The following is a 21,713-nucleotide window of genomic DNA, read 5'->3' on the forward strand; positions in this document are numbered from 1 at the left end:
TTGTACAATCTGTCCGAAAATGTCCTTTCCCCCACAGTTCCAACATGTTACATTGGGTTTGTTTGGAGATTTTCCCCGGTTCTTTGATTTTGATCGCCCATGTTTGTTTGAGCTCTTTGATTTACTTCTTCCCCTTCGATCAACACTGAGAGCATTGCTTGATGAATCTCCAATTTCTCGTTTGCGAATACTTTCGCTGAGAACTACATCTCGAATTTCATCAAACTTCAGTTTATAGATCCTCGGGAACTGCTGATTGCGGCAACAACAGTATCACATGACTCAGGTAAGGATGACATCAAAATCAACGCTTTAATTTCATCTTTGAAATTAATTTCCACCGAACTTAGTTCACTTATGATCATATTGAATTCATTTATTTGATCAGCAACAGATCCACCTTCAGACATCTGTAGATTGAACAATCTCCGCATCAAATACACCTTGTTCATAGCCGAGGGTTCTTCATACATATTTGACAGCGCCTTCAATAGATCTGACGTTGTCTTCTCCTTGATAATGTTAAACACCACGTTTTTGGATAGCGTCAACCGGATCAGCCCTAAGGCTTGTCGGTCCTTGAGCTTCCACTGCTTCATGGTCATGGTGTCCGGCTTCACCCCCAACAGAGGTTCGTGAAGATCTTTCTAGTACAGATAATCTTCAATCTGCATCTTCTAGAAACCGAAATCGGATCCATCAAACTTCTCAATTCCAAACTTTGAACTTTCCATCTTCACAGATCATGGTGAATTTCGCCTAGCTCTGATACCAGTTGTTAGGGTCGCACAACAACGCACACGGTCGATCTAGATGAACACAAAGAATAGAATAGAGAAAAAGTGCAAGGAGAACTCTGGCTAAAAGGATTTTTTTTTTTTTTTTTTATTGATGACTTCACGTATGTATAGTAAGAGAGAATTACAGAGAATACAGAAAGTACATTTTTAAAGTTCTACCGGGATATATATATGGTTCAGTTTACTATATATAGCTTTACCAGATTTAACCATCTACTATATATAGCTATTTACCATATATAGCTTTACCGGATATAGCTTTACTATATATAACTTTACCATATATAACTTTACCAAATATAGCTTTACCGGATATAACAGTTGACCAAGCTATAAATAAGAGAGCAGACTCCATAACCTAACACATAATACATGAAAGGGCTTCTTCTTGGTGAAAAACCTTGAGAAAAACCTTGAGAAAAACCTCTCACAAACACCCTCTTCATATATACAAAATTCCTCCCAAGTTTAAGTCACTCACCGGATTTCACAATCTCGTTCTAAGGCCTGAGGATAGTGGAGAAGATACTAGTGGTGGTTCGAAACCGGTTCGTGAGGATAAAGGAATTTGAACTACAAAAGGTTAGTATTCAAACTCATTAAGTTTTATTACTTATGAACATGCTAGTTATTTACTATAATTGATGGTCTAAAAGTGTCTAAGATCTAAATTAAGTGCCTAAGATCTAAATTGCTTCCGCATGTGTTATATTAACACCATCAATTGGTATCAGAGCAAGTTTTAGGCATTTTATTTACATTAATTTGATCATGGTGGGTACCATTTCATGAATGAAATTTTGTGGTTGCTCAAGTGGATGGTTTTGGTTTTGGCATTTTTTTTATGCTTCCATTTGATACAATTTGATACAATTATTGTAATAAGCCTAGTGTGTATGAGCTTTAATGAATGAAGAAAGGTCTGTAATTTTTATGGAGTCATTAGAGTCCATTTTAGGTTGTAATTGATCGAAAATTGAAGAGATAGCAAGCTGAACCTAAGAAGAAGATGGGAAAGGTAGTTCAGGTGTTTTTTTTGCCTTTGGGGTCTGGTTCAACGTTTTTAAGGGTTGGTTCGCCCAGTTCGTGATCCTCGGGAGCGGTTCAAGTTATTTTTAATTATTAATGTAATAATTTAGTCAATTGCTTGTTTTAAAATGTCAAAACCAATCCACTTTAGCGTGTTTAATTAATTATGCATTATGAATGTATGTTTTAATTAAATAGAAAATGTATATGCATAAAGTATGTCATATAGATTTAAAATCCCACCATAGGCTAAGCATGTTTCATGCATTCCAAGTATGTTATAAGTGTTATAATGTATAATATGCATGTTTAGGATTCCATGAGTGATAGATATAAATTGTTATATTATTGCATGGAATGGATGATTATATAATTGTTATATAAAGCATGTTAGATAGATGTTATAGGTTAGTTTCAACGTCATAAAACGAGATAGACGTTAAAATCTATAATAAAGATAAGTGCTTGCTCACTTAAGGTTAAGAACCGAGCACGATCAATTTTAATAGTTAAAATAGGTTGATGTCTTACAAAATTACGGTTATGAGAAAGCTCACCTGGCACGATCTTGTCTAAGGCTGGAGGTACTTAAGTTGACGGTTTACGGAACACTACTACCTGGAGATCGGGCCAGTACTTGAGCTTAGTTAGCCCAGTTTTATGAGCATGCTTAAGTGATATAAGTTTTAGAAAAATCACATAGACTTAAGTTATATTTAATTAGTCGGAATATACCTAAGTAATAAGTATACCCAACCGTCTAAAATACTTAGTGGGAGGAAAAAGATATACGAGATACATCGTTTTCCTTTTACGCTCTTTGAAAAATTCACACCGTGAGATTCATGCTCGGCCTTGTGTCGCCTTGGGAGCGTCATCTATTCGGAAGGTATTTGCATGAGTCAATAACAAGGTGAATAAAGAAAGTATTTATAGTAAGTGGGAGAAGGAAGTATATCAACACCTCCTATGGTCTCCACCACTTGGTTGCACCGTGAGATTTTCATGTTCCACCTGCATGTTGCCCTAGAGCAACTACCCATTCGAAGGGTCGTAACATGGGAGTCGAAACAACGCGAACTCCAGAAATGGATAGGATTTCTTAGGTTTGTTCCCAACTTTAGCCTTTTCATTGGATATCATTGTTAGGACCGATCTCTGAGGTCTGAAAATGGCGGGTCGCACTTACGAACAATTACTAAGAGTTAGTATATTCTTGACCAAAATAGCGATAACTAAAAACAGTATAGGAACAAGAAGTATTCTGGGATTAGTGTTTAAAGTCAAGAATGTCTTGGTTTAGTGAATGATTGATTGACTGCCCCTCGATAGCAGTTGCTCTAACTCACTAAAGTATCGTTGCAAATTAATAATTTTTGGGTACATTATTACATTTGCTAAAACTGATTGGATTAAACAGGATTAAGTCAAATTACTAATAGAATTTTCTTTATATCACAGCATGACAAACTCAATAGTACAATTACTCGCTTCTGAGAAATTAAACGTCGACGATTACGCAACTTGGAAATCAAACCTAAACACAATACTGATAATTGATGATTTAAGGTTTGTTTTAACTGAGGAATGTCCTCCAAACCCCAGCTCAAATGCAAACCGAACAGTTCGGGATGCGTATGACAGATGGATAAAGGCAAATGACAAAGCCTGAGTATACATTCTAGCCAACATATCTGATGTTTTGGCTAAGAAACACGATGTTATGGGTACTGTTAAAGAGATTATGGAATCTCTAAAAGGGATGTTTGGACAACCGTCCTTCTCCCTTAGACATGAAGCCATAAAATACATTTACAACTGTCGTATAAAAGAAGGGACCTCAGTTAGAGAACATGTTCTGGACATGATGGTCCATTTCAATGTGGCAGAAGAAAATGAAGCTGTCATTGATGAGAAGAGTCAAGTCAGTTTTATCATGATGTCTCTTCCGAAGAGCTTCTTCCAGTTCCGCACAAATGTGGTAATGAAAAAAATAGAATATAACTTGACTACTCTTCTCAATGAGCTACAGACTTATCAATCCCTCTTAATGAACAAGGGACAAACCGTTGAAGCAAATGTTGCTATCTCCAAGAAACTACTACGAGGATCGTCCTCCAAAAATAAGTCTCTACCTTCAACTTCTAAAAGTGTTTTGATGAAGAAGAATGGTAAAGGGAAAAATAAGATTCCTACTAACTGTAAACACAAGGTTCAAAAAGCAGATAAAAGAAAATGTTTCCATTGCAATGAAAACGGGCACTAGAAGAGAAATTGCGCAAAATACCTTGCAGAGAAGAAAACAGAAAAGACAAAACAAGGTAAATATGATTTACTCGTTGTAGAAATATGTTTAGTAGATTATGACAACTCAACTTGGATACTAGATTCAGGGGAGATTAATCATATTTGTTCTTTTTACTAGGAAACTAGCTCCTGGAGAATGCTTGCGGATGGCGAGATAACACTCAGGGTTGGAACAGGAGAGGTTGTCTCAGCAAGATCAGTAGAAAATTTAAAGTTGTTTTTTTGGAGATAGATTCGTTATATTAGATAATGTACTTTTTGTTCCTAAAATGAAAAGAAATCTAATATCTATCTCTTATTAGAACAATTGTATAAAGTATCTTTTGAAATCAATGAAGTGTTCATTTGCAAAAGAGGTATTCATATTTGTTCTGCAAAACTAGAAAACAACTTATATATGTTAAAACCGATCGAAACAAAAGCCATTTTAAATACCGAGATGTTTAAAACTGCTGAAATTCAAAATAAACGACAAAAGATTTCTCCTAATACCTATCTTTGACACTTAAGACTAGGCCACAATAATCTCAATAGGATTGAGAGATTGGTTAAAAGAGAACCTCTAAATGAGTTAGAAGACAACTCTTTACCTCCATGTGAGTCTTGTCTTAAGGGTAAAATGGCTAAACAATTGTTTTTCGAAAAAGGTTATAGAGCCAAAGAAACCTTAGAACTCGTGCATACAGATCTCTGTGGTCCAATGAATGTCAAAGTACAAGGAGGGTATGAATATTTCATCAGTTTTATTGATGATTATTCAAGGTATGACTATCTTTACCTAATGCGTCACAAGTTCGAAGCTCTTGAAAAATTCAGGGAGTATAGGACTGAGGTTGAGAATCTATTAGGTAAAACTATTAAAACACTTCGATCAGATCGAGGAGGAGAATACATGGACTTAAGATTTCAAGACTATATGATAGAACATGGAATAATATCTAAACTCTTAGCCCCTGGTATGCCTCAACAAAATGGTGTATCAGAAAGAAGAAATAGAACTATGTTAGACATGGTTCGGTCTATGATGAGTTTCGCTCAATTTCCCGATCCGTTTTAGGGATATGAAGTGGAAACTGCTACATACATTTTGAACATGGTTCCTACTAAAAGTGTTTCAGAAACACCTTATGAGTTATGGAAAGGGCGTAAAGGTAGTTTACGTCACTTCAGAATTTGGAGATGTCCAGCACATGTGTTGTTGCAAAAGCCCAAGAAATTAGAACGTCGTTCAAAATTATGTCTATTCGTAGGATACCCCAAAGAGACGAAAGGTGGTTTGTTTTATGACCCTCAAGAAAATAGAGTGTTTGTATCAATAAACGCTACATTCTTAGAGGAAGACCACGTAAGAAATCATCAACCTCACAACAAACTAGTATTAAGTAAGATTTCTAAAGAAGCTACTGATAAAACAACAAGAGTTGTTGATCAAGCTGGTCCTTCAACAAGAGTTGTTGATGGAGCTGACACTTTTGGTCAATCACATCCTTCTCAAGAGTTGAGAATACCTCGATGTAGTGGGAGGGTTATAACTCAACACGATCGTTACTTGGGTTTGGTAGAAACTCAAGCCATCATACCTGATGATGGCATTAAGGATCCATTGATCTATAATCAGGCAATGAATGATGAAGATAGAGATAAGTGGATTAAAGCCATGAATCTTGAAATGGAGTCAATGTACTTCAATTCAGTCTGGGAACTTGTAGATCAACCAGATGGGGTAAAACCTATTGGTTGCAAATGGATCTATAAGAGGAAACGAGACCAAACCGGTAAGGTACAGACCTTTAAAGCTCGACTAGTAGCAAAGGGTTATACCCAAAGAGAGGGGGTGGACTATGAAGAAACCTTCTCTCTTGTTGCAATGCTTAAATCGATTAGAATACTCTTGTCTATTGCCACATTTTATGATTATGAAATTTGGCAAATGGATGTTAAGACAGCTTTTCTAAACGGAAATCTTGAAGAGAGTATCTATATGGCTCAACCAGAGGGGTTCATTGAACAGGATCATGAGCAAAGAGTTTGCAAGCTTAAAAGATCCATTTATGGGTTGAAGCAAGCATCTCGATCTTGGAATATAAAGTTTGATACTGCGATCAAATCTTATGGTTTTAAACAGAATGTTGACGAACCTTGTGTTTATAAAAGGATAGTCAACTCTATAGTAACTTTCCTGGTGTTGTACGTTAACGATATCTTACTCATTGAAAATGATGTGGGATTTATGACTGACATTAAGCATTGGCTAGCGACACAATTCCAAATGACAGACTTGTGAGAGGCTCAGTTTGTTCTTGAAATCCAAATTGTTCGGAATCGCAAGAACAAAACACTAGCATTGTCTCAGGCATCGTACATCGACAAAATGTTGATTCGATATAAGATGTAGGACTCCAAGAAAGAATTATTATCTTTCAGGCATGGAGTTCATTTGTCGAAGGAACAAATTCCTAAGACACCTCAAGAAGTTGAGGATATGAGACACATTCCCTGTGCATCAGCGGTCAGTAGTTTGATGTATGCCATGCTATGTACCCGACCTGACATATGCTATGCTATGGGAATTGTCAGCAGATATCAGTCCAATCTGGGACGTGCTCATTGGACTGCCGTTAAGAATATTCTCAAGTATCTTAGGAGAACGAGGGACTATATGCTAATGTACGGTGCTAAGGATCTAATCCTTACAGGGTACACTGACACAGATTTTCAGACCGATGTAGATTCGAGGAAATCGACATCAGGATCTGTCTTCACTCCGAATGGAGGAGCAATAATATGAAGAAGCATAAAGCAAGGTTGCATTGCTGATTCCACCATGGATGCTGAGTATGTTGCTATTTGGGAAGCAGCAAAAGAATCTGTATGGCTTAGAAAGTTCTTAACTAATTTGGAAGTCGTTCCAAATATGCATCTTCCCGTCACTTTTTATTGTGATAACAGTGGAGCAGTTGCAAATTCAAAAGAACCAAGAAGCCATAAGTGAGGAAAACATATTGAGCACAAATGTCATCTCATAAGGGAGATTGTGCAACGAGAAGATGTGATCGTCACACAGATAGCTTCAGAGCACAACATTGCTGATCCATTTACAAAGCCCCTCACGGCTAAAGTGTTTGAAGGGCACCTATTGAGTCTAGGACTACGAGTTATGTAATCTAGGGAAAGTGAGAGAAAAGGCATAAGTATGTGATGCCCTAGTTTATTGTATTTATGTCTTTCTCTCTACTCAACGTTATAAAACCCCACTAGAGTTTTAGTCCAAGTGGGAGTTTATTGGGTTTTATGTTCTAAAAACTCATAGTTTGTAAACAAAAACATATTCTATTTTCAATAAAGTTGTTATTGTTATTTATTCAGTAAAGATTATTATTGAATAAAGTGAACTTTACGATCATTATTCTAAATTCAATAAACTAAGAACACTCTGGCTATAGTATGATTACTTGAACTATATGTAGAGACATAAGAGTTGATCAAGTTCAAGTATATAGTCAAAATGATCTATAGTATAAGGATAAGGCTGAGTACCTTATTCTGGGGACACTATGGATGTGGCCCACTTTTGTATATGATATCAACAATGTGATCACTAAAATTGTACATGTGGAGACATGTGAGTGGGGGCGTCCTATGCAATGAGTATTGCATAAGATCAAACCATGAAGAAAATCACTCACTTTATAATGTCGTTTACTGTTGAGACTGATTTTCTTTTCATTCGATGACCTAGGTAACTCGATCTTAATCCTGAGCTAACCATGAACTCCTGTTTATTCAGAATTATCCTTAGATTTGCATGGGTGAGAGTGGCCCATGTTCGCCGACTCAATAGGCCTCCCATTTCAGGGGTAAGACTGGGTAAATGGCTGGGGAAGTGGGGTGCAAGATGAAATTCACTCCTACCCACTTTTAGGGATAGAAGAGAGGTAGTTCCCTCAAGTACTGACTCCAAGTCTTGAACAAGAGGTGCCAACCTTTCATTGGCCTGAGAGGGATTCGATTTACTGGTTGGACCACAAACCAATTGTTCATTAGAGGATCAGTGAGACATAAGAAACAAAAAGTAACTTTAGGGGTAAAACGGTAAATTGACCCAGCTCTAGTTACGAACAACCTGTGAAGGATCGACTTACTAATCATGGTTATATCAAATAGACAAAAATATATCTATAGTGAGAGGAGTGCAATTACTAGGCTATAGTGGAATGTCCTAGTAGTTAAATGTTTGTTAACAAGGGTAATGAGTTTAACCGGTTAATCTTGGATCGTTGGAGGCCATGATCTATAGGTCCATTAGGTCCCTCTGCTAGCTCATATCGGACTAAACCATAGAACAGTATGACAAGTGAGTTCGAAGTGTTCGAATTCAAATTAGAGAGAATGCGCTACATATATACGATATATTTAACCGCATTTTTGTTTTATTTACGAATTAAACAAAAAGAGAGAATCTAAGATATTTAAATAAGATTTAAATATCTTAATCAAATATGTGTCGAAATTAATTAGGATTGACATTTGAATTAATACTAAATATTAATTAAATAGTTTAATTAATCATTTAATATTACTTTAATCTGAAATTAATAATTCAAATTGATTGTTGAATCAAAATGGAGAAAGTCTAAATGTTGACTTCATTTAATGGAAAAATCCATGTGAGTGGAATTTTGAGGTGTCAAAATTTGGTTTAACAAAACTTGCATGCTTTCTAAATAAACCCCACAAATTTGAGTGCAATTTTGAGTGACAAAATTTGGTTAACTGCGTCGCCACATAATTCCAAACATTTGAGTGAAATTTTGAGTGTCAAAATTTGGTGATCTCAAATTTGCATGAACATGCAATCATGACTATATAAATAGAGTGATCATAAATCATGAAAGGTCTTCTTCTTGGTGAAAAACCTTGAGAAAAACTTCTCACAAACACTCTCTTCATATATACAAAATCCCTCCCAAGTTTAGTCACTCATTGGATTCCACAATCTCGTTCTAAGGCCGGAGGATAGTGGAGAAGACACTAGTGGTGGTTCAAAACCGGTTCGTGAGAAAAAGGGAATTTGAACTACAAAAGGTTAGTATTCAAATTCATTAAGTTTTAATACTTATGAACATGCTAATTATTTACTATAATTGATGTTCTAAAAGTGTCTAAGATTCAAATTACTTCCGCATGTGTTATATTAACACCATAAACCACAATTATGTCAGTTCATTTGAAATCTGCTTGTACTTGTGACTCCCTGGTGATGAGAGTCAAAAAGTGTGCCAAATAACATCATTTCAAACTCATAGTGGTCATATCTTGTTCGAAAGGTTGTCTTTGGTACATCCCCTTCCTGGATCTTAATCTGGTCATAGCCTGATGGAAGGTTTATCTTGGAAAATATCGTTATGTCTCGGAGCTGATCGAATAAATCCTCGATGCGAGGGAGTGGGTACTTGTTATTTACTGTTATCTTATTTAACTCCATGTTGTCAATACAAAGGTGCATTGAGACATCCTTTTTCACAAACAACAATAGCGCACCACAAGGAGCTACACTAGGTTGGAGGAAACCTTTATCTAGTAGGTCTTGTAGGTGTACTTTAAGTTCCTTTAATTCTACTCGGGCCATCGATACAGTACTTTAGAGATGGGTCCAGTTCCTGGTTTGAGTTCTATCTCGAAGTCTACAGTTCGGGAAGGAGAAACTCCAAGTAAATCCTCAAGGAAGACATTCGAGAATTCACTCATTATTGGTACCATATCCACGCCTTCTCTTTTCCTTTTATGTCTACTTTACAAGCTAGTATAGCCCATACTCTTTGTTGTACTAGTCTTTTAGCGCGAATCATCGACACTATCTTTGGGGTGACTCATGTTCAGCTACTTTCTTCTTGTGGCAATTTATATTGGCATAGTTCTCGGCTAACCAATCCATTCCTAATATGACGTTGAAGTCCATCATACGCACTACTTTCAAGTCTACGCTTATGGTTCGTCTAGCTACTATTACTTGTCAATCTTTTATCCTGTTCTCATTTACTACATCTACCCTCGCTAGGGTACTAACAGATAACACGTGCAATAAGGGTTCTACTACGAACCTTTCTTGACTAACAAATAGCATGAATATAAAGAAATGTATAGAACTTAACAAATAATGTTAATGTGTAATGCCCTAGTATAGATAGTGTAACTGTCACCACGGTGTTAGATATTTTAGCGTCCATACTGGTGGATACATATGCTTTTGCCTACAAGCAGATCTACACAGTTCGCTCACCACTGCCTGAACCTCTAGGTGGCTTGACTGTATTCTCGATACCTTTCTCGGTGCAGTATTTGGCCACGTGGCCCTCACGACTGCATCTGAAACATGTCCTAGATCCGGCCATACATTTACCCAATGTTGTTTTCCGCATTCACGACATAGTGGTTTCTCAGGTTCTTGAACCCTCTCTAGGTCTCTGGGATAAACGTCTACATATTTGGCAAGGTGTCTATCATCATATCGAGATCTTCGTGCCAGTGGTTGATGGTCTGTCTCCCTTGGTTCATATGGTCGCTTCCTTCCGATAGTGACCATTGATTCCCGACCCCTTTCCTCTTCAGGCTTTTCCAGGGCTTTGGCCGTTCTAAGCGCCTCTTCATAAGTCTTCGGGTCTTTAGCTTCCACCATGTGGCCGATCTCTGAGTCTAGACCCATGAAAATTTTCTCTATCATTTTTTGTTCTGTGTCTACTAGGAAAGGTGTAAATCTCTTCAGCCTCATGAATTCTCGGGCATATTTGTCTACGGAATGTCCACCCTATGTTAGGTGGTTGAACTCTTATTGTTTTTTAAGTCGGGCTACCTTGGGGTAGAATTCTTTCAGGAATGCCTCCTTAAATCATGTCCATGTTATGATTCCCCCATCTTGATTGAGATTATCCTTATTGTCCATCCACCATAATTTCTCTTTCAGCATGAATGAGACGTAAAACACCTTCTGATCATCTAGGCATTCCATTAGTAGGAATATTGTCTCCATAGACAAAATCCACGTATGAGCTTCAATGGGGTCTCTCTCGGTTCCACTGAATGTGTGCAGGTCATATCGCTTGAAATTCCTAAAATATCTCGCGAGTTGTTTGCTTGCTGAGTGGCTACCATGGTGTGCATCATAGCTTGGAATGAATCCCTCATCAGGCTCATAGTGGGATCGATTCTAGATGTTGTAGGTGACATAGCTTGGGGCGGCACAACTTGAGGTGGCCCTGCTACATCTTTCCTAGTAATTGAACCTTTCTGAGGTGAGCTCTCTTCACCCTCACCTCTTCCTCTACCTCTAATAGGGTATTGTCTCCTTCTTCGTCTTCCTTTTTCACGTCTTCTGGGCGACAAACAAAGATAATGGGCGACATGGTTCTAGAAACAAAGATAATTTTTCTGTGTATAGCTCACTAACCTAAAAATATTATATTGCACACAACTATAATCACGCAACATAGCAAGCATATAATTACGACACTAAATTAACCATCATGTTGCAATCAATGATATAACTATAGCTCATCAATTTCAATGCTGCATTACATTTAATACTAAAAGTCAATTACAATAAATTCATTTTAAAAGATTTCTTTTTCTTATATTATGCATGACACACCTGACGTTGACGGGGCATTGACAGTTGGACCATGGAACATGTCAAGCCTACTTCATAGGCTAGTCTACAAGATCTATTACCTAGAGCTTTAATACCAACGGTGACGACCCTAGATTTCTACTTAACCTAATGTCGCTACTATATACATATCATAAATATTTTATGCGGAAATACTTCATTCAAAACTTTATCATAAAAACATAGTCTTGATCTTACATGTTTTCTATAAGGCCTTTAAATAAAATAATAAAAATTAAAATAACATGAAGTAAAAATGTCCTATACTAACTTATATCCTACTAAATGGAAATGCAAACTAACCTATACTAACCTGTAGCCTACTAAATTCAAACTACCTTATGCATGTGCCACGATCTCCTAGGTTGTGATGTCACTGTCAGTCGTACAGGGGAGCCTTGCCTTTACTTGAAAAAAATAAGAGTAGCACATGACTTGAGTATTTCAAGAAATACTTAGTAAGTGACCTCTATCGAAGTTAGATGCAAGCACATACAATCATGAGTGAGACCTATCATATCAGTATATATTCCTGTGGCAACTATCCTAAGCGGGTAATTGAATGTGTATTTACTATTCTAGACACGGTCAACACATGCGAGTATAGACCCACTAGTCGATTCACACACCTTCTAGGCCCCTGTCTTGTCAAGTGAGCATTCTCTGGTAGTTCTTGATGCCAAACATTCGTTAGGAATAACGACCACCGTAGCAGCACTATGGTAAACATAATGATCGTTTTTCTCCTTTCTTAATGTACGAATCTATATCATCATAAAAGGTGAAGAGGTATCCCTCAATGCATGAACACACAATGATACATGAGATCCCAACATTTTTTCTTTAATTATCATATATTATAACCCCTCTAGCGTTTTCCTTTATGTCATCATTTTATCATAACTTCCATGCATATATTGGGGTTGTGCATTAGGTCAATTCATCATATTGCATGTCAATCATATCATATATCATTGATGTCGAACATATGTCATATAATAAACTTATCATATCTTCTAACGTGTGAAATCATATCATGCACATATCATATCATATATCATAACATTCACATATCATAACACAAACATGCCTTCAAACATATCCTATCTTAACATATCATACCGTATACATGTCATTTCATTTCATACAACACAACATTAACATATCATAACGTACATATATCATTTCATTGCCGTTCAAATATATGAGCATATGAAACATACGAAACCACGAACATGTGTCATCGTACAACATACAATTATAACCAAACTGATAGTAAGGCCACCTACTTGGTTGGCCTTAGCTGATGTTTCCCTAATTTCGAGTACGTTCTCTTTTCGTTCCTCGAAATATCTCCAAGTATCACCAGTTGTTGTTTCTCTTAGAACGTCCATCTAGTTTCATTAGTAACTCAAATTTCTTAACTAAATCTAACTTTAATCGAGATATTAAACCTTAGACTGAACTTAATTTCCTTAAACAAGGTCAATTTCAGTTTCGGGATGGTCAAAACGGTGGAAATTTGGCAAAATACCCTTTACCAAGTCGAGAGAGTGAATTTTGAGCCGCGGAGTCGAGCCGAAGCCGAGTCGACTAAGCCGTGTAAGCCGAAGGGATAGATGCGACACATGGCACAACGAGGCACTGACTCGTGTGCGTGTCGAGTCAGGTCAAGGCGCGAGTTGATGCAGGAGCACGGGTCGCGGGCCGTCAGGCTAGGCTGAACTTGCTGTAGGTGGGCTGATGTGGCAGTCTCGGGTAGTGGGTGTTGGGCTATAGACGCGGACATTGGACCGAGGGTAGAAGGGTTAGGTAATGGGTTATCGATGGGGTACCTGATGCAAATCTCATAAATTTTTCCCATCGACTTTCTCTCTCCTTGCAAGTGTTCTCTTGTTCTTCCACCCAGAACTCGGCTATCCTACACCTCTGGTTGCTTTGCTTCACGGTGAAGATGTTGGTACCTTAATATATCCTGAAAACGAAGAGGTATGAGGTTATTATTCCTTTTTTAGAACCTTCCTTGGCTAATGATTGTGAAGCTGTTTTGTGTGCATGGGATTAAGGGAGAGTGTGTTCGAGAGGGGTGCAAGAATTCTGACGACCAAGCAATTTCTTTTCTTCTCCCGTTCCGTCGATACATATTAGATACAAAATTTAAAATTCATGAATATGTTAGAGACAGATTCTTAAGTTGAGATTGAATAAACATTATCTAATTTGTGATCTATTAAAGCTAAACCTACCCTTGTAATTTAACCTAATAATAGTAATTTTTCTACAATTATTTGGTATCTTTACGTTTTAAAATAATGTTAATTAAAATGGACAAATATAAATATATGTACCTAGTTATATCAATTAAAATATTATGGTATCAATTTATCCTCTTATAAGTGAATTAATTTACATCCTATCTAAAGAAATCATTTCGTCCTCTCTCTCCCATGTAGCTTCTTTAAAGGTTGATTATGCCACGACTTAACAATTAATATTGCATAAGTTTCTCTTCTTAGTTTAAACTCTTTAACCTATTTTTGCTACTAAAATAAAATCACTACGGCATGAGTAACGAATTCTTTACAAACTTTTTAAGACGATGTCATGGACTTACGTGGGAGTTGCTAAGGCATATAACAGGTGGGAGTTGCTATTGGAATCGAGCTGAGTCGAGCCAAGCTCACACTAAGGAAAAGGTGGGTTGCAACGTTAGGTTGGGTCGGGCTCACGAGTTCGAACACAATTCCTAGGCTTATGATGCGTGTGGGTCACGGTCCGAGTCGAGCTGCTGGGTTGGAGCGTCGTGCGTCATGGTCCAAAAGTCGGAGTGGATTTGGATTAGGTCGGAGCTAGGTGTTCGGATGATGAATGTGGGTTGCACTAACAGGGTACCCTAGGCGACTATTTTGGGTTAGTTCTCCAAGCCTAATTAGTTTCATATATGAGCCCATGGTTCGGGTCTTCAGTTCTACCGAGGCTGAGGGTCGGGTCTTTGGCTTGGATTCCGAGCCTGAGGTTCGAGTTTCTAGGCATATTGTTAATTTTTCCTTTAGTTGGCGTTTTTTCTCGTTTTTTGCCCTATTTTCAACCAATTTTTGTCCAATTTTGATCTATTCTTACCTCTAAATTCTTGTCTCATATATCTAATTTTCTCGAACATCTCATGCCAAACTTAGAAAACAATTAAAAAATTCATTATTTGCTAACATCAAAATCAAGAGAACAATTTGAAAATGGATTACAATATGCAGACATTTATGATATCTAAAGCATAATTATCGTAATTCAAATCTGAACAATTGCCACAAAAATTAAGACAAGAAAAGTGTTCAAGAATAAAACTTACTCAGAAGCCTTTTTTTCAATGGGGATTCCTTCTCGAACAGATTGAAAGCTTCTAGCGTTGGGATCAACTTGAGCTTACCCATTTAACTATGGATGAAACATCGTGCTGAACTTCAACGCCCTCCGAAGGTTCTAAAGAACTTGATCAGACATTATAGACATCAATACATCAATATCCTATGCAATCTAATAATCTTCTTCTGGTACATTTGACCAAATTATCCATTGAATAGGTGAACTATTCATGTCAAAGGTGAGGTGACTTCGTGAATTTCAATTACTACCCATATCGTAGTATAACCCTTATAACCAAAGCCCCGAGACAAAACCTATAGTGCTTTTGTAACCATTTGGTAATCAATGTCGATATTGCACCGACTTCTTACTCAATGCATCTTCTACCCCATTGGATATATTAGGGTGGTTCTTTATGTCCTAAAATTTTGTAATTAATGATTTAAATTCAATAAACAACGTACCATGTATGATAAGTATGAATGAAATATCACAAATATGTGTATGTCTCATAGGAAATTTATGTTATGATAAGTAAGGAAGTATGATGTGTATCACCTTATTGAATCTTGATTTTTAAAACAGAACATCATATGTGATATTTGTCACATGAGCATGGAGTAATTCTTCAGTGTACGTTCAACTGCGTATACCACAATATTATACGTGCTCCCTTCTTTTTTTATTGATTTTCAACAGCTTGAATGTGCTCTAGGTCATAATCAGGCTTAAGAGATACATATATGAGCCCAATAGTGGGTTGATGTGTGTGCGTGAAGCATGAGTAGAGAACTATTATGCATCCAACCCTACTTAGAAAAAGAAAACTAAAACCTGAAATATGTTACTTGTGATAGCATTTGTCAATTCGAGCGGAGCCACTTGCTAATATTTTTAAAAATTCATCCTATGTCTATAACTTTTTCAAGTCAAGACAAGGTATTGGTGTACGGATGATCCACCAGGAGACCATAGAATTAAAGACACACATAGCCTTCAACATTTACATTATAATTCCATGATGGGTAGTTTAGTAACATTTTCATCTTTACACATAAACTATACTTTCTTATATTCAAATAATATTTTTACCTTATTTACAATGTCTATTAACATTTAAATAATAATTTTTTTTACTATGAAATGTTTTTAAATAATTTTCTGTACACATCAATCATAACATGCACGGAGTAATATTCTTATTTTAAAAGAAAAATTATAGTCGTTATATAAATTGTGAAATAGTCTAAATTAAATCTTTAAGACAATACAAAGGAAACTAAAATGTCTAAATATTCGAGAATTAAATTGAAACAATCACAATCATAAATATCAAAGTTGCTATGTTAAAAGTAGAATAGATCATATCCGAAGATAATCTACTGATTTACTTGTTTGTTACCATGAATAAAGAAGAATCTATGATTTCTGGTTTGTTACCAAATCTATGATTTCATGGTTTGTTACAATGTAATCCTCATTATACACATTTATAAATACATGAAGCCGTGACCCATATAGGTCATAGTGTCATTCAACCTAACATGGTACCAGAGCCAAGGTTTATTCATTAAAATGTCTATCATATCTTCTTCTTCCTCCCCATCCACCATCTCCAACACGATCTCAACTACCATGGGATCGACCTTTGGCCCAATCCCTATTCACCACGTTATCACAATCCGTCTCACCAAAAACAACTTCATCATATGGCGCGCCCAGCTCTCCTACCTTCGAAGTACGAAGCTTATGGGCTACCTTGATGGCACCATTGCCACACCTGCCAAGCTAGTCCCTTCCTCAACCGCTGTTGGTCCTGACTTGGTCTCTAATCCAGCCTATGATCAGTGGTACGATCAGGATCAACAGGTCCTTATCGACCTTCTCTCCTCCATGTCTGAGGAGATTCGTTACGATGTGGTTACCGCTACTACGTCCAAGGAGGCGTGGGATACCCTGCAGCAGATGTTTTCGTCGTCAACTCGTGCTCGCACTGTTCAAATCCGTGCTGAGCTTGTCATGTCCAAGAAACGTGATCTGTCTGCTACAAATTATTTTCACAAGATCAAAGGGGTGGCCACCAAGATAGCCGCCGCTAGCTCGGCCTTGCAGGACGATGATGTGATTGCATATCTTCTTGTTGGTCTTGGCCCTGACTATGATCCATTCGTCACCTTGATGACTATCAAAAGTGAAGCCCTCACGCTTGATGATGTGTTTGCATATCTAATGGCATTTGAAGCTCGCCAACTACAACACCAGACTGAACTTCAGTTAAATTCTGGATCTTCTGCCAAGTATATTGGTCAGCAAAAGAACCGTGGGTGTAGGGATTGTGGTCGTGGACGTTCTCAAGGTGGTGCGCCCTCTCGTCCTGCTGGTGATCGTCGTGACCCTTCTGCTCGTCCTTCCTGCCAGATCTGCAGCAAAGTGGGGCATACTGCTGTTCGTTGCTGGCATAGGATGGATGAGTCCTATCAAGATGAACCTCCTACTCCTTCTGCAACACCGAAAACTACTTCTTCTTACAAGATTGATCCAAATTGGTATAGCGACATATGTGCCACTGTTCATATTACTAGTGACCTGGATCGTCTCGCTGTGCGTGAACACTATCATGGAGGTGAACAAGTTCAAGTCGACAATGGAGCAGGTTTGCATATTTTGTATATTGGTCATTCTTTAATTAATACTGTTGTTCGTCCTCTTGCATTGGGTAATATTTTGCATGTGCTTGAAATTTCCAAACATCTCCTTTCCGTTCATAAATTTCCTCTGTGGTGTGACAACATTGGTGCCACCTATTTGTCAACCAATCCAATCTTTCATCGACGGACAAAACATGTTGAGGTTAATTATCACTTCGTTCGTGAACGAGTATCGACTCGTTAGCTTGATGTGCGACTCATATCTTCCAAGGATTCTCTCGCCAATATCATGACAAACCCAGCTCCTTCTTTTACCAGTTTTAGGGGCAACCTAAACTCATTATACACATTTATAAATACATGAGTCTGACCCATAGTACCATTCATCCTACCCATAGTACCATTCAACCTAACCACTACAAGAGTTATAAATTTTTTACATTTTTATCATTATTTCCAAACATTTCAAGGTATTCAATAAGAAGTATACCAAAATATATATATATATATATTTTGAAGTTCATTGACATATATATAAATTAATCAGTTAAATTATATTCAAAACTATTATATGGTAAAAGATATATGTAGCCGAGGATTTGAAGGTCTAAAATTAAATTAAAAAAATATCTAAGAAGCAACTAAATGTATTATTATTACTAACTTTATTGGCAATTAAAAATACCCCTTAAAAGAATCCAGAAACACACGCGCAAGGATAGGCGCGTAAATGATTGAGAGATGAAATAAGGACAGAGAAGGAATAGATTTTGAAATGGAGGGCGTGGACTTGTGTAAATCAGAGCAGTTAAGATGCGACGCGTGTCCACTCACCAGCTGTATCCCAACTCCCGTCAAAACGGCTTCACAGGAACTCCCGGTAACCAATCCCCATAACCCCCACTCTCCTCTCCCACCAACGTCCAACCTTCCACCTCCTCTTCCGGTAGCCTTCCCCTCCCTTTTAAATATCCCCCAAATCCCCAGGAAGCCCTGTATGTATGTCTTCTCCGATTCCAACCAACCGAGTTTCTTCTTCATTTTGCTTCCATGGCGAAAGAAATTGACCGAATCAAAGGCCCTTGGAGCCCCCAAGAGGACGAGGCCCTTCGGAGATTGGTCCGTAAATACGGCCCACGGAACTGGTCCTTGATCAGCAAATCCATTCCCGGCCGCTCTGGAAAGTCCTGTCGGCTCCGGTGGTTCAACCAGCTCTCGCCGCAGGTCGAGCATCGAGCCTTCACCGCCGAAGAAGACGAGACGATCATTAACGCTCAAGCTCTGTACGGCAATAAGTGGGCCACCATCGCCAGGCTTCTCTCCGGCCGGACCGATAACGCTATCAAAAACCACTGGAACTCAACCTTGAAACGGAAGAGCGGGGGTTGTAATACCAGTTCGCCGCCGTTGAAGAGTCCTTCTGAGTCCGATGTTAGCGATTCTAGCTTTTTCCCCTCTCTATCCTCCTCCCATGTGTACCGCCCGGTGGCTAGAAGCGGTGGCGTTGTACCTCCCTGCGAAACGGTGTCGGCTTCAAACGATCCGCTAACATCATTGTCGTTGTCGCTTCCAGGTGCGGAGTCGTCGGAGGTTAATTTTGGGGACAAGTCTCTGCCGGCAATTGGTGGAATTTGGGCGGAGGAGAGGAATAAGAATGGATTTGAGATTGGTGGGTCGGATTTAATGGGTGTGATGCAGGAGATGATAAGAAAGGAGGTGAGGAAGTACATGGGGGGATTAATGGAACAGAAGGTCGGCGGCGGGGTTTGTGTGCAGCAAGCTGCCGCCGGTGGGTTTAGAAGCTTCGTCAGCGTGAGCAAGAGTGTGTAAGTGAACAAAAATAAAGATGATTAGTGTTTTGTTTTGTGTTGTGTGTATAGAAGGAGAGTGTTAGTGTTTGGATGGCGGAGATTGGGGCCTGTAATGGATATGATAATGAAGATGTAAAGAAGAAGAAGGCTGTGGGTCCATATCCACGAGAAGATGATAGAGTTTCAAAACCCATTTGTAACTCTTAAACTTTTTAATCTGTTTATACTTTTCCCCTTTTAATAAAACATAAATTTTGACTAACCAAATGAATGAAACACTTAGAATTTGTTTTCCGTGTGCAAACTTTGCTAACGACTAGCCTCAAGAGAAACTTAAGCCCCTATTTTTTTTTTAGATGAGGTTTGTCTTCGCTAACTGAATATCACTTGTGTGGAATCCAAGTTTGATCGACTACTCATGTTGCCTGTGCGTGCATGTTCAATCATCTATGATACAACCAACTTGCCTTTACACTAAGCTAAGTTATTTTGTTCGACCTTACCTCTATTCTTACTTGGTCATGTCATGTCACTGTTAATGAGGTCACGTCACGTGTTGTTCATAATATTGGAATATCTTAAACATCCATCTATCTAGGTTTTATTGAGGCATTGGCTCTCTCTCGTGCCCATGTCGTGTCATCTACAGATGTCGGACCGGATGGCGAGTGCAAAATCCAACCTTTGACACTCAGGTTGGGGTGCAATACTAGCACACTCGTGCCGCTCAGTACTGTCCTTGAAAGACCTATTCAAAGAAAGTCATCCGAGACACTCATCTCGACACGTTCGCTCTCACTGTGACACATGCATGTGCCACGGAATAGATCGCTTAGGCCACAGGGTCCAAGGGTGGTAGAGAGCTGACACAATGTCTCATCTAGTACATTTTGAGATATTTTGAAAGTGGCGGGCGTAGACACGATTTGGTGAACGGACATATGGTGTCGTGGAGCGTCTATTCGGTGTTCGATTGACACCAAATTTGGTGAGCCTTCATATTTCATATGAACAGATTTGACTCCAAAATCGCATAACCAAATTCTCTCAAGAACTCCAAATTTCGAGGCTAAGACTCTGGGTCCTACCTGACCCTTCAGCAAGCCTATCTTTGATACTCTTGTCTACTTGTTGTCCTTATCTTGCCTATGCCTTGTTTCCTCTTCAATGCGCATGTTATATGGTGTGTTAGATGATATATCGTTCTCATCGGTCGCATCATGACACCCATTTAAGCTTTCACGTGGCCGATGAGCGTCACTTGAGGGTCGCAACTACTCTTGTCTCAACGTAAGGGTCACAATCTACTCTCTTCATAGTTAGGTTGTGACATTTGACCGCTATTAACATAGGATTTAAAAATCGAACTCTTAGCCACACATTTTCCTCCCATCATTTGCCCTCTTCAATCTTTCAAATTGTTTTCCTATAAACTTATTTGATCTCGTTACTCTTTCTAGTTCTTCTCCTTCTATCTTTCCCTTTTCGAAAATGTCCTTACTCTGTGTATCTATCTACTCATCTTTAACATTTGCCTCCCTATGAACCATTTTGCTTCCCTCTCATCTCTTTTGAAACATAATTCCTAGATCAACTTTATTTCTCCTATCTTTTCACCCGTGCGTTCTCCCTCTATTTTGGCTGGTTTGACTTTCGACTATCACTCATTTATTTGATCTACTTTTTTTTCTTACGATTTCTTTCAACCAATCAATTAGGCTAACGATTGATTGGATTTTTTAGGTTACATGCACCCGAAAAAGTCAAATCTATAGTAGAAAATTGTTGTTGACGAGTTACACTTTGATGGCGAGAGTTTCTCGTTTCAATATACACATGCCAGTAAGATTTTCTATTTTTCAGTTGATGATGTCAAGGATGATGTCAACCTTTGTAGAAGATGTTCATTTTTTAAATTATTTTCACTCCACATAATTAATTTTTTATTAATTTATTTTTTAATTAGCAATATCCATTTTATTTGTAAAGACTGAATTAATATCCTCTACAACATTGACCGAGAAAAGTGTTTATTGCAACCACCGTCAAGATACCATGTAGACTTTTTTTTTTTTTTTTTTTTTTATCAGTACCC

At 38.0% G+C, this 21,713-nt stretch overlaps 2 protein-coding genes and 1 non-coding gene across 3 annotated transcripts in view; 2 read left to right on the forward strand and 1 right to left on the reverse strand.

Moving 5' to 3' along the window:
• The window catches only part of LOC111483613 (U-box domain-containing protein 4-like), a 261,990-nt gene extending 251,585 nt beyond the window's left edge, over positions 1–10,405 (reverse strand). Inside the window, exon 1 of the mRNA XM_023129830.1 lies at positions 10,330–10,405. Within this exon, the coding sequence (XP_022985598.1) occupies positions 10,330–10,363 (34 nt within the window). The 5' untranslated portion in view covers positions 10,364–10,405. The remainder of the gene's footprint in view (positions 1–10,329) is intronic.
• A 6,857-nt stretch (positions 10,406–17,262) lies between these two features.
• Positions 17,263–17,401, forward strand: LOC111484623. The gene has a single exon (XR_002718549.1). It is a non-coding gene; the product is annotated as a small nucleolar RNA Z247 (small nucleolar RNA).
• A 1,359-nt stretch (positions 17,402–18,760) lies between these two features.
• The window catches only part of LOC111483623 (transcription factor MYB44-like), a 17,185-nt gene continuing 14,232 nt past the window's right edge, over positions 18,761–21,713 (forward strand). The window contains exons 1-2 of the mRNA XM_023129842.1: positions 18,761–19,642; positions 19,697–19,702. Coding sequence (XP_022985610.1) covers positions 18,858–19,637 — 780 coding nt within the window. The 5' untranslated portion in view covers positions 18,761–18,857 and the 3' untranslated portion in view covers positions 19,638–19,642; positions 19,697–19,702. The remainder of the gene's footprint in view (positions 19,643–19,696; positions 19,703–21,713) is intronic.

This window comes from Cucurbita maxima, unplaced genomic scaffold (genome assembly GCF_002738345.1).
Source record: "Cucurbita maxima cultivar Rimu unplaced genomic scaffold, Cmax_1.0 Cma_Scf00009, whole genome shotgun sequence".
Taxonomy (NCBI): domain Eukaryota; kingdom Viridiplantae; phylum Streptophyta; class Magnoliopsida; order Cucurbitales; family Cucurbitaceae; genus Cucurbita; species Cucurbita maxima.